General features: G+C 29.2%; 3 protein-coding genes across 3 annotated transcripts in view; 1 reads left to right on the top strand and 2 right to left on the bottom strand.

Annotated features, from left to right (window-relative positions):
* Positions 1-15,642, bottom strand: part of LOC117181174 — a 37,895-nt gene that overhangs the window by 7,218 nt on the left and 15,035 nt on the right. The window contains exon 4 of the mRNA XM_033373742.1: positions 238-1,953. Within this exon, the coding sequence (XP_033229633.1) occupies positions 238-1,953 (1,716 nt within the window). The remainder of the gene's footprint in view (positions 1-237; positions 1,954-15,642) is intronic.
* On the bottom strand, positions 45-5,193 carry LOC117182374 (endothelial zinc finger protein induced by tumor necrosis factor alpha-like). Its single transcript, XM_033375574.1, has 2 exons — positions 5,023-5,193; positions 45-1,953 (listed from the first exon to the last, which is right to left on the bottom strand). Exons 1-2 carry the CDS (start codon positions 5,047-5,049, stop codon positions 190-192), a joined length of 1,791 nt encoding a protein of 596 aa, XP_033231465.1. The 5' UTR covers positions 5,050-5,193; the 3' UTR covers positions 45-189.
* On the top strand, positions 11,320-12,267 carry LOC117182375. The gene is made up of 3 exons (XM_033375576.1): positions 11,320-11,342; positions 11,416-11,741; positions 11,874-12,267. The coding sequence occupies exons 2-3, from the start codon at positions 11,738-11,740 to the stop codon at positions 12,173-12,175; spliced, it is 306 nt and encodes a 101-aa protein (XP_033231467.1). The 5' UTR covers positions 11,320-11,342; positions 11,416-11,737; the 3' UTR covers positions 12,176-12,267.

Here is a 15,642-nt window from a genome sequence, read left to right as displayed (position 1 = left end):
GAAATATTTCTCGAAATTAAAACCTGAAAAATAATATTTAAAAACTGTACCTGAGGAAAATAAATAAAATTTAAAGCATCGAAAAATTTTACGTGCAACTTAAGAATTTTTCTGATGTTAGAATTGATTTTTAATTGTCTAACTAATTTGGATCTTACCATTACATAACACACAATTCACTTAGATTCTTTAACTCTTACTTTCCTCAAATTCATTTTCCATTTCATCAATTTCTACCTTTACATCTTCAACTTCTATTTCGAAAGGTGCATCTATTCTCTCACTAGGTTCGGTTTTCACAGAAATTATACTCGAGTTTCCAGAATCAGTCGCTTTTTCAAGACTCTTCTTTTCTTCAACCTGCTCTTTTTTTTGCACTTTATTACTAAGATTGTTTCCAGAGTCAGTCGCTTTTTCAAGACTTGACTCCTCTTGAACCTGCATAGTACTGTCCTCGTTTGTTTGTACTGCATTCCTAAGATCGATGTTCCGGACAGTGATTGGTACAATTTCAACTACACTCGGATCGCCTTCCTTCCCACCATTATTACTGTTCAAATAAACCGTGCGAAACATTGCATCTTCGCAATTTCTCTCGACATTTGGAGATGTTGTAGGATTTTCATGTGACCTTTGGTGCGACTTAAAACTATGACAGTACTTGAATCTTTTTTTACATAGAGCGCACTCGTAGGGTTTTTCCCCAGTGTGACTACGGATATGAGTCTTTAGCTTACTTGCACAAGTAAATGCTTTTTTACACAATTCACATTGGAAAGGCTTCTCGATCTGTTGCCCCCCATGCACTCTTTTATGAGACTTTAGATAATACGACTTTGTAAAACCTTTGTTGCAAATCTCACAAATGAAATCTTTTGTCTTTTGATGGATAAGCACATGTGAATTTAAACTGTACCTTTTGACAAAAGTCTTCTTGCAAAATTCGCACTCGTATGGTCTGTTTCCCGAGTGTCCTTGTAAATGCTCTTTTAAATAGTTGGACCTTGAAAATTCTTTTGGACAAATTGGACATTTGTGCCTTTGGTCAAATCCCATATGAGAGTATATGTGCACTTTCATTGTTTGATATTTCTTGAAATTTTTGTTGCAAATATCACACTCGAAGCGCTTTTCGCCAGTATGGTACCGCATATGAATAGTGAGATCATGTATCCTAATGAATCGTTTACCACATACTTTACAAGCATGGGGTTTGTCTACTAAATGTATCTTTTTATGATTATTTAGGTAAGACATCCTTAGAAAAGCCTTGTTGCAAATATCACAAACAAAAGGTTTTTTGTTTTCGTGAATTAACATGTGTGCATGATGGTCATTTTTTCTTATAAAGCCCTGCTTGCAAATATTACATTCATAGGGTTTATCTTCTGAGTGAAATCGCAGATGTATCTTTAAACTGTAGGACCTGACAAAAGCTTTTGCACAAACCTCGCACTTGTAAGGCCCACCACCTGCCATATGAGCAATTATGTGCAATTTCATGCTCTGACGGTTTGTGAATTTTTTTCTACAGTAATCGCACTCGAAAGGCGTGTATCTTGAGTGCCCTTTTATATGCATATCAAGCTCGACTTCTGTTTCAAAACCATTATTGCAAACGTTGCAGCAGAAAAGTTTCCCCCCAATTTTGTTACCTACAATATGTTTGCCTACAATATTTTCGCTTGCAGCCTTTTGCTTTGCAATGTGTCTCCTTATGTGTCTTTTCAGACTGTCGCGATTTTTGTATTCTTTTTTACAGAGATCACACCAGTTCTTTTTTTTAGGTATTGGAGGTAATTTAAATATAGATGTATCGTCGCTCACTTTACTAGAGAGAGTTTGTAACTTATTGTCTTCTTCGCACTTGGCTTCATCAACTGTAGCGTACTCAGGAGGCTCAGATTTAATTATGATACCTTCAAATGCGTAGTCTAGGTCATTTGATTCAAACTGAAATGAAAGATTTAATTTCAGAAATGTTACAAAGATTACCAAAGTGTCGTGTGGTCAAAATTCTCAAAACTACTTCCATTAAATAAAGACAGGGTAATTCGCAATAATAATAATAATCTAATACTAGGGTAGTCAAAAAATTCGACATTGATTTTTATTGATCGACCCCTCCCCCCAATTTGTACATTTTCTGGTAAAAAAAATTCCGCAATTAATTTTTATTGCAACGTAAACCCGTGTTCCCAGGACCCGTTTATTGTGCCCAGAAAAAACCCAAAAATGCAAAACAGCAGTTTTGTATTCAATTCACGATAAAGTCGATATTTTTTGGAATTTTTCCAACATAAATTATTTTTAATTGATAAGTGACGAGTTTCCAAGCATTTAAAAAAAATTTAAACAATTATTATTTGTTAACAATCCACCCCCACCCCCCTATAAATCGTGAAAATTTCTTATCTTTTCGGATAAATTATACAAAGTTGATGAATGTCAAGAATAGTACTTGTTATTTAACTTAATTGGTAATTATTTAAACAATTTTCATTTCTTTAGGCCATTTATTCCGCTAAAATCGTGAAAACGTATTATTTCTGGAAATGATGACACGATTGAAGAATGCTAAGAGTAAGATATTTTTAAAGAATATTTGGTAATTATTGAAACAATATTTTTCCTTGTAAGGTGTGAAGTTATTCATTTCTGCAATTAATTACACAATTAGCGAATGTTAAGAGTAACATTTTTTTAAAATAAAATACTTTGCGATTATTTAAACAACAATCATTCACTTCCGTCTATTTATAAGGAAGGTAGAGAAAAGTCTAGTTTTTTCGAATCTTTTACACTGCGCTGCTTAATTTTCAGTATTTTCTTATTTCAGAACGTCTACACTATATTTTTTTAACAATAATAATTTGTTAACAAAATTAAATTTAACTGCTCTATGTTAAGTATAGTCTTTTTAAAAATAAATTTTCACGATTTATAGGGAGAAAAAATGTTTAAATTAATAAAAATGGTATAAGCAAGTTATAATTGTTTAAAAATTATTAAATATCCACCAGAAAAAATATTACTCTCAGCAACAGTTAAATGTATTATTAGTTCCAGAAAATAATGATTTTTCGCGCTTTCAAGGGATAAAATTGTTTAAACAAATAAAAATTGTTTCAATAATGACTAAATATATAAGTAATACTCTCGACATTCGTCAAATTTTTATCGATGATCAATTAATAATAATTAAGATTGAAAAAGTTCCAAAAAATACCCTCTTGATCATGCTATTTTGATTTTTTTGCGGCATTTTCCTGGCACAATAAAAGGCGTTAGGGATGGGGCGGGTGGTTAAATTTAAAAGTTATTAGTTGGAAATTACTTTTTAACACATTCCTTATGAGTTGACTATATTCTCATTCAGAAAAATGTCAACCAGTACTACTTTTTTGATTATTTTGGAAAATCGAGCTTTTCCATCTAAAACCCGATGTTGAGTATAAAAGCCCCGGGGCATAAATCACCTTTTAAATAAATTACGGGATTTCTTTTTCAGAAAACGAAAAAATGGGGGGCTTGGTGATAAACAAAAATCGACAGCCGAATTTTAACAGGTATAAATTTTGGACCACCCTAATCTAATACCTAAGAGTTAATGAAATCCATGTTTCATTGCAGAAACTATCTTTCTGATGACTTATAATTAGTTTAAAGGAAAATTTTATTTCTTGGAGAGACTTGAATATAAAAGAAAAACACAATTTTTTCCGAGTTTTTTTTTTAATTCAATGACTATATTACTTGTTAAACAGAAAATTAAATCAAATTCTTGCAAAATACTGTTTTGGTATAAGAATTCACTCTCTCCAAAGGTTTCTTGTTGTTAAATAAATACATATTTTTGGTAAAAACATAATTAAATTTTACTTATTTAAAAAGGGCTCGAGTGAAAAAAAAAGGCTTTAATAAACTTATGATAATAAACCATTTTTTGAGACATAAAAACCTCAATAAAATGCAATTTTAAATTGATTCAAATCTTTTATGATACTTTTTTTACTCCGTTTTTAAATTAAAATAACACTGCCTAAATTGTAAATTAAAATGTTACATTTTTTTCTTAAAATTGAATTTGACTTATTTCAAAAAGGGCTACATACTTTTTTTGTGTACAAAATACTTAAAAAATATCAGAAAAGAAAACTTTATAAAAAAAAGTCAGGCGAACGTGATAAATCTATTTTTTGTGGGTTAATTGAGATAATATTTGCTTCTATATGTTTTGAATGTAAAAAATTCGATTTTCAAACTTCAGTTCATGAAAAATAATTTTTTCTTCAAGGCTTCAACGTCTATCAGTTATGTAAAATGAATTTTTTTAAATTTTAAATTCCGATTACAGATTCATTGCGCAAATGGGTAAAAATGATTATTTTCTTATATTTAAATATAAACAAGAAATTGTAAATTTATGTAACTAGAACATGAATAATAAAGCAATTTTCTAAATTTCCTTCCCTTGACATCTCGACTGATTATAATAGCTGACTTCAACATAGATTTTGACCAAAAGATTTTAAACTATAATATATCCTTAAACATTAAAAAATTAAATAGCGAAATTCAAAAGTTTTGATCGCTTAATTAAATATTACCTGGTTAAAAAAATGGTCTATTTTCCATTTTTACCCTTAATTATACATTCACAAGGTTTTTGTGATTATTAAAATTAGAGTTAATTCAACCAGTTTTAAATATTAAATATTTTAATATAAATGTGTACCACAAGAAAATAAATTTTGTAAGTTTAAACAACATCGATGACAATCTTTTAAAAAGTTAAATCCATCATATCCTAAATACAAATAAGTGAGGTTATGGAGGTTAACGAAACATTTCATATTCAATTTAAATTCTGTTTTTTTCACTATATCGTATTTAACAAAATATTTTCCAAGATAAAATTAATTCGGCACAAACCTAAAAAAATTTAGCTAACAAAAAATAAATCTTGTTTATTGTAAAAGGAAAACAGAAAAACGTTTACAAAATACCAACAATACTAACCTTACATTTTACATCTTTGATGTCCATCTTGTTACCTTTAAATATTTAGTGATTCCTTTATAATGAAGTTACACTCAAGCTGCAGAGTACATCATACATAATGTTTATAAACATTAAATATTGGGATTCTTAGTCTGCGACTTCAATGTTCAGCAGTCATCAGTGACAAGCAGCCCCCGAAACGGCCTCGAGCGTGTATGTGTAGGAAGTAATAGTTTTCTTACGATCCGGAGGGGAAATGTCGGTCAAACTCCTCCAACAGATGGTGCCACAAAAAGTAGGTCTGTCTTTTTCATTGAATTGCATTAAGAAAAAGCAAAAATAATGAAACACTTGATGCCGTTTGCAAATAAACAAAAAAAATATGTATGAAAAATAAGTCTAAATATTACTAATTATTTAAAAAAAGAAAAAGTCATGAAAATATGTAGTTCAATATGAATAAAATTTAATTTTGAGATACATTTTGAAAGCAGTTCGAACTTTATATTTTTGTGATATATTTTGCTCATATTATTGATTTTATTATTTGTTAAAGTTAAACAAAATTATTTTTTGTTAAAATTATTAATGTAGCTAATGAAAAAATTAATAATAATAAATACCTCAATGACAAAAATATTTAAAACATATACATGAACAGAAGAATTAATAACAAATATATGACGTATATTGCATATTGAGGGAATAATTTGGTAAAAAGTTAATGAAAAGACTAATAAATGAGAAAGTGGATTTAATATTATTTAATGTAATGTATATATTTATTTAAATTGAACGGAATATCATATATACATTTATACAGTGCAATCATTTATTTGTCGCTTAATCTTGAAAGCTTTTTTCTCGTTGCATTCAAACTCTAATAGTTTTATTAAAAATTTCTCATTTAAACGAGATTTTGAATTAAATAGTTAATTATATTATTGCAAACCTCATTTCTAAAATTAACAGACTATAAACGATTAAATTCTATAAACTAACGCACCGTACTCATGTCGGTGTGTAGGAGGAAATTCACTTTTTTGTTCAGCTTGACGCTCCGAATTTTTGTCTTCTCTATTTGTTTATTAATAATTTTTCTACTCAAAGCATAGAAAAACTGAAATTTTGTACATAACAATTTTGTACGCTTTGATAACTGATCAGGGAAACTTTATATTGTCTAAAATTAATGTTTATGGACTCATAAAATACAAATAATTTGTTTATCATTCCATTTATTTTTGTTGGAAACAAATTTGATAAACAAATTAACAAATAGTCTTATTATCGGTAAAATTTTTTGGTGCCAAAAGTGCTTCACATTAATGTAGGAATTACTTTTAATAACAAAAATAATTTTAAAGTTTATAATAACTATTGTTATAAACAATTCTTGCGGCAAAATATTATAGTTTGAGATGTTTCAAATTAATATTTCCTTCAAGCGTCTGGAAGACTTCAGGTATTCCCTGAAACAATAAATATTTAATAATATTTGATAAAATATAACAATTTAATTTTTTGTAAATACAGTAGATAAAGAAATTCAAAATTTTGGTCCTTTCGCATAGAAAATTTTTTTTACATTGGAAATATTTTAAGCTTTTGGGCGAATAACTGCTAGTCACAAAAATATGTGAAAAGTTAACAATAACCATTGTTATGAATAATTCTCGTGGCAAAATAATCAAATGTAAGGTTTCATCAAAATTTGTATTTTCTTTAATCGCTACAATGGCTGCGGATATTCCTAAAAAATGTATCTTTGATTATATTTAGTGGAATATAACAACTTACATGTTTATAAACAATTTACATAAAAAATGTCCGAATGTTGGCAGTATCACTCGGAAAAGTCGGGTTTTCAATCGTAATAGATTGGAAATTAATATCATAACACTGCATGCTAAGATTCACTCAATACAAAATCTTTTGACAATAAGCCACCGACTTGGCCGTCAAAGAAAATTTAAATTTGATAAAACCTTAAGTTTAAATATTTTGTCACAAGAATTGTTAATAACAGTGGTTATTGTTAACTCTTCTAATATTTTTGTGACTAGCAGTCATTCGACCAATAGCTTAAAACATTTCCAGCACAAAAAATGTTCTATGCGAAAGGGCAAACATTTTAAATTTGTTTATGTAATTTGTTTACAAAAATTTTAATTGTTATATTTTATCAAATATTATTAAATATTTATTATTTTAAGGAATACCTGAATTCGTTTTGGCCATTGAAGGAAATTATAATTTGAAAGATCTCAAATTCTAATATTTTGACACAAAAATTGTTTATCACAGTGGTTATTATAAACTTTTAAATTATTTTTGTTATTAAATGTCATTCCTACATTAATGGGAAGCACTTTTAGTAAAAAAAAATTTTTTCACGGATAATAAGAATTTGTCCATACTTTGATTGAAAAAATTATTAATAAAAAAATAGAGGAGACAAAATTTCGGAGAGTCAAGATCTATAGAATTTAATGATCTTTAATTTAAAACAGAAAAATTCAAAATCGCAAGAAAATTGAAGGCTCAGGAAATTTTTGAATAAAAAAAGTGCATTTCCTCCAACTGTGCGTCATGAGTACAGTACGTTTGTTTATAGATTTTAATAGCTTATAGTCTTTTTATTTTCGAAATGAGGTTTGCAATAATATAATTAACTATTTAATTCAAAATCTGCTTTAAATTTAAATTTTTAAATAAAATTATTAGGGGCTGAATGCAGCGAGAAATTAAAATCAAGAAAAATCAAAATTAAGAAACAAATAAATTATTGAACTGTATAAATGTATATATGATGTTTGGTTCAATTTAAATAAATATATACATTATATTAAATCCATTTTCTCCTTTATCATTTGTGTCACTGACTTTTTTCCAAATGATTCCCTCAAACATTTTAATTACAATTACTACTACTTTTTAAAAATATTTCCTTCAAAACTTGAAATTTTTAAGATTTTAAAAGAATAAAGATTTTTTACTTTGCAACTTAAGTTGTAGTCTTACATATTCTAATTATTATTATATTTATATTGGATATAAGTAATATATTTTTCATTAATTCTTCTGATCATGTATATGTTTTAAATATCAAGTTTTTAATTATTTTTGCTTTTTCTTAAAGCAATTCAATGAAAAAGACAGACCTACTTTTTATGATGCCATCTGTTGGCTTAGTATGACCGTCATTTCCCCTCCGGATTATAAGAAACTACTCCTCACTCCTCCATACTCATACACGGTCGGGGCAGGGGGCTGGTTCTTGGTTAATAAATATAGGCGCGCACTTCCAAAACGTCATGAGAAGCCTTCTAGCCTTTTAAATAAGTATTGAACTCGAATTGAATTATTATCAATCTAAATAATTGTAAATCACAATTAAAATTTGTGAACATTAAATTAATTGTGATCTTGAATTGTGAAGTTTGTGAAATTTTTCTGAACCATAACTTGAAATATAGTTAATATTTTTTGTTAATTCCCGTGTACGCAATTATTTCAACAAATTATCATAATATTTTCCTTGACTTAAAAATTCGCGGTTTTGACTTTCAAGTCAAATAAGTCAGCAACGGATTCCACGTTTTTCGTCCAATCATCGATGGATAGAATGGTAAGACATTGGAACTAGCGGAATCTCGGACGTAACAATCCAGTAGACCAAAAAACAAAAACATTTGAAAATAACATATTCACTGATAAACGAGCTTCATTGTAATAAATTTATGTTGCTATACGATTTTTTAAATTTATTTCAAAGAATGTTTGCAAATGGCAACAAGTTTCAACGCTAATGTTTGTGAAGGGGAACGGAAACCGCGGAAAGTAAAATCCCAAATAGACGTAATTTACATCGTTTAAGAAATTAGGTACGTAAAGTACCTGGTAATTTACCGTGATAAACTACGTGACTTACCTACGGTATTTTACTTACCCATCTCTGCGTATAATACGTCCCTAATTTTCTACGCGAGATAACGTCAGTAACGTATTATACGTCAGAATCAAAACATGCAGAGCGCATGCGTTGCGTTACTATGACATAACCGACATTTACATATAAAATAACTATCCTATATATAAAAACTCGTAACCTCCATTAGTAGCGCATGGGCGCTGAATCTTACAATGGTCAAGTTAATCACGTATTTTTGTAATGTCCAGGGATTTATTCGCGCGCGAAATTCGAGAATGAAGTTCTCCCCAACGATGTCCGTCGGACTTCGCCGCCGAAAGGAATCGGAGTCCTTGCTGCAAGAAACTAGAGTTCGCCTCGCATTGTGCTGAAAGTCTTATAAAAGATTCTATATTTTAACTTTAGGATTAATATTGAATGAAAAGACTAAATTTCAACTATGCGAAATAAAAAATTGTAATTTTTATTCAGAGACTCGACGTTTCGCGAAAATGAGAAAAACAACCGTACTGTTGAAAGATCGAAGATCGAGTGCTGGTTCTCTCTCACGCAGGGGCTGCTGCGGATCCTCGACCCTCCATGAAAAGGGGATTGGGCATTGGGGTTGGGCCTCTTCTTAGTTTCATGCTTTCGTTCGCCTTAGCTTACTTCTAATTTTCCCTAAACTCCTGATACTTACAATTTATTTATCTTTTCTAAATTATTTTCTACACTTTAATATTGAAGATCTAGCTAATCCAACTAAAAATCATTAGGTGCTCATTAAAATTATTTCTTTAGCTGCAGGATTTAGAAATTGGAATTTGAATGCAAATTAATTAATTCAAAGTGAATCGATGCCTTTTGTTACAAAATAGAAGAAATAAAATAATGACTTTACAATTTTAAGTGATTCTAGCCTAAACTCTTAATCCTTTGCAAATATCTAGCCGCTTATTTTTACGGTGATTTTTAATTTGATCTATAAAGGTTATCTAGCCGAAACAATATAATAATAATGATTGTTAGACACTCGGACTTCACCTCAGAGGTCCGGGGTTCGATCCCTGAGCCGGTACCTCTAGAAATTTTTCAACGTACCTTTACCGAGGTTCTGGTGGTTCGGAACCCACCTTAAACTGTAGGTCCCCCCATCGTGTACTTGACTGCAAATCAGTCCGTCAATGATGGGGTAAAAACCAGGCTTTGTCCAATATGCCTGGGCAGACTGCTCTCATCAGATCACTTGATTGCATTATAAAAAAAATGCGTCCGTGACTGATGATATATACCGGGACAGCCCCGTGCAAAAATAATCAAATAAAAATCCATCTCTAACCAAAAATGCCTTCGACATACTGGGCAGTATAAGCCTGTGACAACATTTCAACACTGAAATGTTTTATAATAATAATAATAATAATAATAATAATAATAATAATGCCTAAGAAGTACCAATGGAATTGTCTACAATATTTTCATGGGCAGAAAATCAAATACGAATAAATTCTTAACTAGCCTACACCTTATCGAGATCTGGGTATAAATATTATAATTATAATTAAAAGTTCCGAGCTAAATGACATTATAAATATGTCGTCATACAATGCGAATGTGAATGCTATCGTGAAAGATTATTATTCTATCACAAGCCGCAGTGCGCCTTCCCTTTTCTGAGTCCCAGAGTCATTTCCTCTCTTCCAAAATCGAATAAAAAGGGACCTCTCAGCCGTTCCTACTAAGGTTTGTCAAATTCAAGAATTTCTGATCATAAGAGTTTCTCACGCTTTCTCAAGAATTTGGAGATGAAAAACTGGCAGAGTCTAAACATAAAAAGGGGACTTTCGATCTGCGTTTGAATCCATTGGAAATGTCTTGCTTTGGATGGATTTTGGTTTTATGGCTTACACATATTCGCCAGACTCGGCGGTATCTGGAATAATTCACAATTAATTAGGTACCTGTGAGTTTCTCGTCCATTTAAATTTATATTTTGTAACTTTTTGTATCAAAACATACATGTTGCGATAATTTTCTGTCCTTTAATTCTCTAAATATAAATCCTACCATGAGATTATACTATATGACGTAGTTTCCGCTATTACAGATATAATTATTTACTTGTCTCCTTTATTTGTTGTTTTGAACTGTTAATTCATAGAGAATCCGCCATCTTTGGATGTAATATACTGGGTTTTCTACGGATTTGGACGTATATGACGTAGCAAACGTATTGTGTAAAAAACTCCAGATTTACGCGGAACTTACCAACCCTGCATATAGTATAATCATTAATCAGGTATATAATCAAAGGTATAATCTGGTATAATTATTAACACTGTCAGAGATACTACGAGCCTCGAGTTTTGACAGCGATAACTGCACCTTTATTGTCAAGCTGAGACCAAAAATATTAAAAACCAAAGTTATCTTTGCTATTATAAACCCAAACCAAACATTATATCAAAGATATAATATCTTTAATTATATATGCTTAGACGTTCGAGCCAGCACCAAAGATTCAAACACTCTACACTAGTCGCGCATGCGCACTGATATCTGCTATCTCTCTCCCGTGAGAAGCGTGCGCGTGAGTGCCGCTCATGGACATCGGAAACACGTGACTAGTTATGCCATTGCGGGGATGATGCAATGAGGGGGTGGTCCGCCACCATGGACATGTATTTAATAAGTTCAATGACAACTGAAAACTAAGGTTATGTTCCCGTAAATATTGTCATTTTGTCAATAAATGTTACGTACTTGTTTATTTCGGTGCTTTTGTGCATAAATAGATAAACAAACTGTTACCAGGAATTTATGGGCAAGTAATACAGATTTAATTGTAATCGTTAAATGATATAAAATGTGCAGATTTTCATATGTATATTATAATTTAAAAAATTTATATGAAAAATCGTCAGATGATAAATGTTATTTATTATTTTGTTTACAGATATGAAGAAAAAAGTCGCGAGTGATCATGCAGAATTTACTTTCACTTATTTACAAAAGAAACTTAATGACATTATTCTGCCAAATGCATATTGGGGTTACACAGAAGGAAATGAAAATTTTTTTGGTCTACAGAAGATTGAAGACGATTTTACGATCAGGAAAAGAATTGCTGTTTTTCCGGGTATCCGAATAAACGTTTATTTCGACGACGTAATTATGCCGTTCTCAGAGTTTTTAAGTATTGATAGCTTGGATAAATTTACTGCACTTTTAAAGAAAATTGATGAAATTCCAATATGATGAGCCACTCTCAATTTCCAGTGTCAGTTTGTATATATTTTTACTTCAGTTTAATATTTGTATCACATCCTTAATAAATTTGTCTTCTACGATTATCATGTTTCATTAACAATATCGAGGTGAAATCACTTAATAAAGCTTGTCCAAATAAGATGTATGTATGTAAAATGCAAGCTCAAATTACAAATTTTTGTTTGGCTGAACAATTTATGAATTAGAAGTTAAATGAATTTAATTTTAAGTCGTTACAAATCAATTATTCTTATTTACATACCAAAATTTGTATGAAATCTATTTAAATATTCTCTTTACATGTGAAAAAAATGAAAAATCACTTTAAATTCTCCTAGTAATATGCAAAAATGTATTATGAAAATTTTGAAAATCCTTGGATAGCTTCAAAACTCTATTTCAAAATCTTAAAAATTTACATTTTTTGTAATGTTTTCGAATTTAAAATTATTTTATTTTTTATGAAGTTCTAAATGTCTTTTATAATGATTCAAATTGTTTCTAGAACTTTTAATAAATCCTGCAAAATTAAAAAACTACCTTAAAATCTCCAGATTCTTTTTTGTACGATTTTTCTAGAAATCATTTTTTTCATTCTTTTAAAACTGTTCAAAATGCTTAAGAAACTTCTAAATTTGCTGTAAAAACATTCAAAAATCTACATTTAGTTTTACTTTTTTAAAAGTTTTTAACTGTTATTTAATATTTTTAAAACTTTTGATCGTCTCTTAAACTTACTCATTTTTTCCAGAAATAATTGTTTAGTTGTTACCTATTAAATCAATTTTGTTAAATTTTTTTTAATATTCTCTCAAAATTTATTTTTCAAATTAAAAAATCATTTTGAATTTTTCTAGAAATCTTAGAATAATTTTTTATACTTATTCTGAACCTTTCAAAAATTATAAAAAGCTCCTAAATTTTTTTGTTAGAAATCCTGAAAAATCTACATTCTGGTTTACATTTTTTTGAAATATTTTAGTTTTCAATTATTTTTCTATCTTTTTGAAACTTCAAAATATCTCCTCAACTTATTCGAATTTTTTCTAAACGAATAATTGTTTAAATTTAAATTGGAAACCGTAAAGTTGCTTGTGATGTTTTCCTGGAAAAATAAGGCATGCTTCATTAAAATATAATAACTTTTAAAGATTTAGTAGGAAGTTTCAGTAAGGAAAAGTTCAATTACAATTTTTTCAATAAAAAAATCATGTGTTTTCTTTCATAAGATATGACTGATAATATGATGTCAATTCTTCAGATGATTACAAACTTTTTTTTCGAGAGACCTGAATTTTGGCTAAAATAATCAACGACCGTATAAGAAAGAAAATCATATTCATAATAGTGTTTCATTAACAATCCGAACCCTTCCTTCTTCTCAGATTCTTCACGAGTTTAGAACAGGAACTGAAAGAAATCATGTATATTATACCAACTATATCTATACACAAATATTTATAATTCAGAGTGGCCGTTGAACCGGGAAACCGATAAGTGACAGTGAATTTATTTTTCGATCGGGAATTTTACAAATTTTTAGAAAAAGAAATCTGACCAACTTCGATTTCCACAGCTGTTTAAGTAATCAGTTGAATTTTTATCGTTTTCAACTATATCATTCAGTTTGAAATGCGTAATTAGATAATTAATCACTCACAAATTTTCCATTTTGGATTTTAATTTTAGGGCGTAAATTTTTCATTTAAAGAATTTCATAATGCAGTTTTAAAGACTTAAAAAAATAACAATTAATCGCATTTGAAATTGACAATTTTGGATAAAGAATCTGTTTAGTTGATCAAACTTACTTCAAAATAGTACATTCGTAATTAAAGGCTTTTATTAAATTTAAAACATTGTTTTAGTCTAAAATTTGAAAATTTTTAATTAAGAAATATAAAAATATAAAAATGAGGGCTTGGATGGATGAAGGGCACATATGCCTATATGTTCTTTTTCGCAAATTGCGTTAAACATCGGGGACATGGTTTTTACATTTATTATACAAATTCGCTTCGGCATAAGAACTTCTTCCTTAATTTCCTTGAAACGATTTTTTGGCTTATGTGCCCTTCTTCCATGCAAGGCCTAAATTGCTTAATATTTCGAAATATTTTATTGCTCATGTAAAATCAGGAGTTATAAATCAAATAATCAAAAATAAACAAAAAATAAAATTTGCGCCTTACAATTTTAATTGTTCCATTACAAAAAAATGTAATTTAAAAGTAAAATTGTTGAGTTTGTTCAAATTGTCTTTCAGTTACACCTTCTCTGAAGTGTAATATACAAATTCTATCTTTTCGTTGTACATTCCGTAAACCGACTTTACGTAGGATTTCTTCCCATTCTTCTAATGTTCTGTCCTACGCGAATAAAATGAAAAAATTTTGCTAATGCAATCCAATCTAAAATCATTATAACTATGCCCATTTCTCTTTTCAATTACAGGGTGGCCGAAAAACTTCATTTTCAAAATTTCCTGACTTTTCCCTGACCATTGTTATTTAAACTTCAGCACTTAAACCTGATAACATTTTTAACCTACAATCTTTTATAAACGGAATAAAAAAAATGTCAGATTAAAATAAAAAAATCTCAAATTTTTATATTTATTTCAACCATAAAAGATGAACTTTCAATATAAAGGGAAGAATTCTCAAGAAACAAGTAGAGTTTTCAGCAAAAAAGATGAATTTTTAACAGAATACTTCAATTTTCAACAATGCAGTTATATTTGTAACCAAACTGCGCTTTATTCTTAATAAATACGTGAAATACATTTGCAGTTTACATTTTCTTTCTGTGATTCTTATAGTTCAAGATAGGGTGACCGAATGGCTTCATCATGTTCCCTGGCTGTTATCATTTTTTCTTTTGAGTTAAATTTTTAACTAAAAAGATACATTTGCAACCAATAAGATTAATTTTCTACAAAAAAGGATCCATTTTTAAAAAATGCATAAATTTTTAAGAAAGTAGGTAAATTTTGAACAAAAAAAAAGAAAGAATTTTTAACTGAAATGAAGAATACCAAATAACCAAATACATGAATTTTCAACTAAATATACATTTTCAACCCACAATGGAATAGTTATATTAACAGTTACAATTATTAATTTTTAACCATACAAAACGAACCTGCAACAAAATAGGTTAATTTTCAACTAAAGAAATAAATTATTTTAAAAAATTCATTTTTTACTTTTAACCAAATAATTCAATCTTCTACTAAAGAGGATCAATATCTAACGAGGCATAGACTGATGAAAAAGTCGATTTTTTTATTGTAAAAATCGAAAGTATAACATTTCAAGAGTATTCTGTTAAAATTTTAGACCGAAATTCGGAGCGGTTTAGCTGCTATGGTTATTTTCGCTAACGTCCTTCAGCGCGGAGCAGGTAGGCAGCACCGCCCTCGGACTCTAAAAGCGTTTATCTCGAAATCAGAT

The sequence above is a fragment of the Belonocnema kinseyi genome, chromosome 10, assembly GCF_010883055.1.
Source record: "Belonocnema kinseyi isolate 2016_QV_RU_SX_M_011 chromosome 10, B_treatae_v1, whole genome shotgun sequence".
NCBI lineage: Eukaryota > Metazoa > Arthropoda > Insecta > Hymenoptera > Cynipidae > Belonocnema > Belonocnema kinseyi.
Note: the sequence above shows the minus strand (reverse complement) of the source record. Positions and strands in the feature narration are given on the sequence as shown.

What these genes read in the sequence shown, in the direction of transcription:
- LOC117182374 (XM_033375574.1), bottom strand. Translation starts at nt 5,049, where the DNA reads ATGGACATCAAAGATGTAAAATGTAAG. An exon ending in TCAAAGATGTAAAATGTAAG is followed by an intron (nt 1,954 to 5,022) that starts GTTAGTATTGTT and finishes CTTTCATTTCAG; the next exon opens with TTTGAATCAAATGACCTAGA.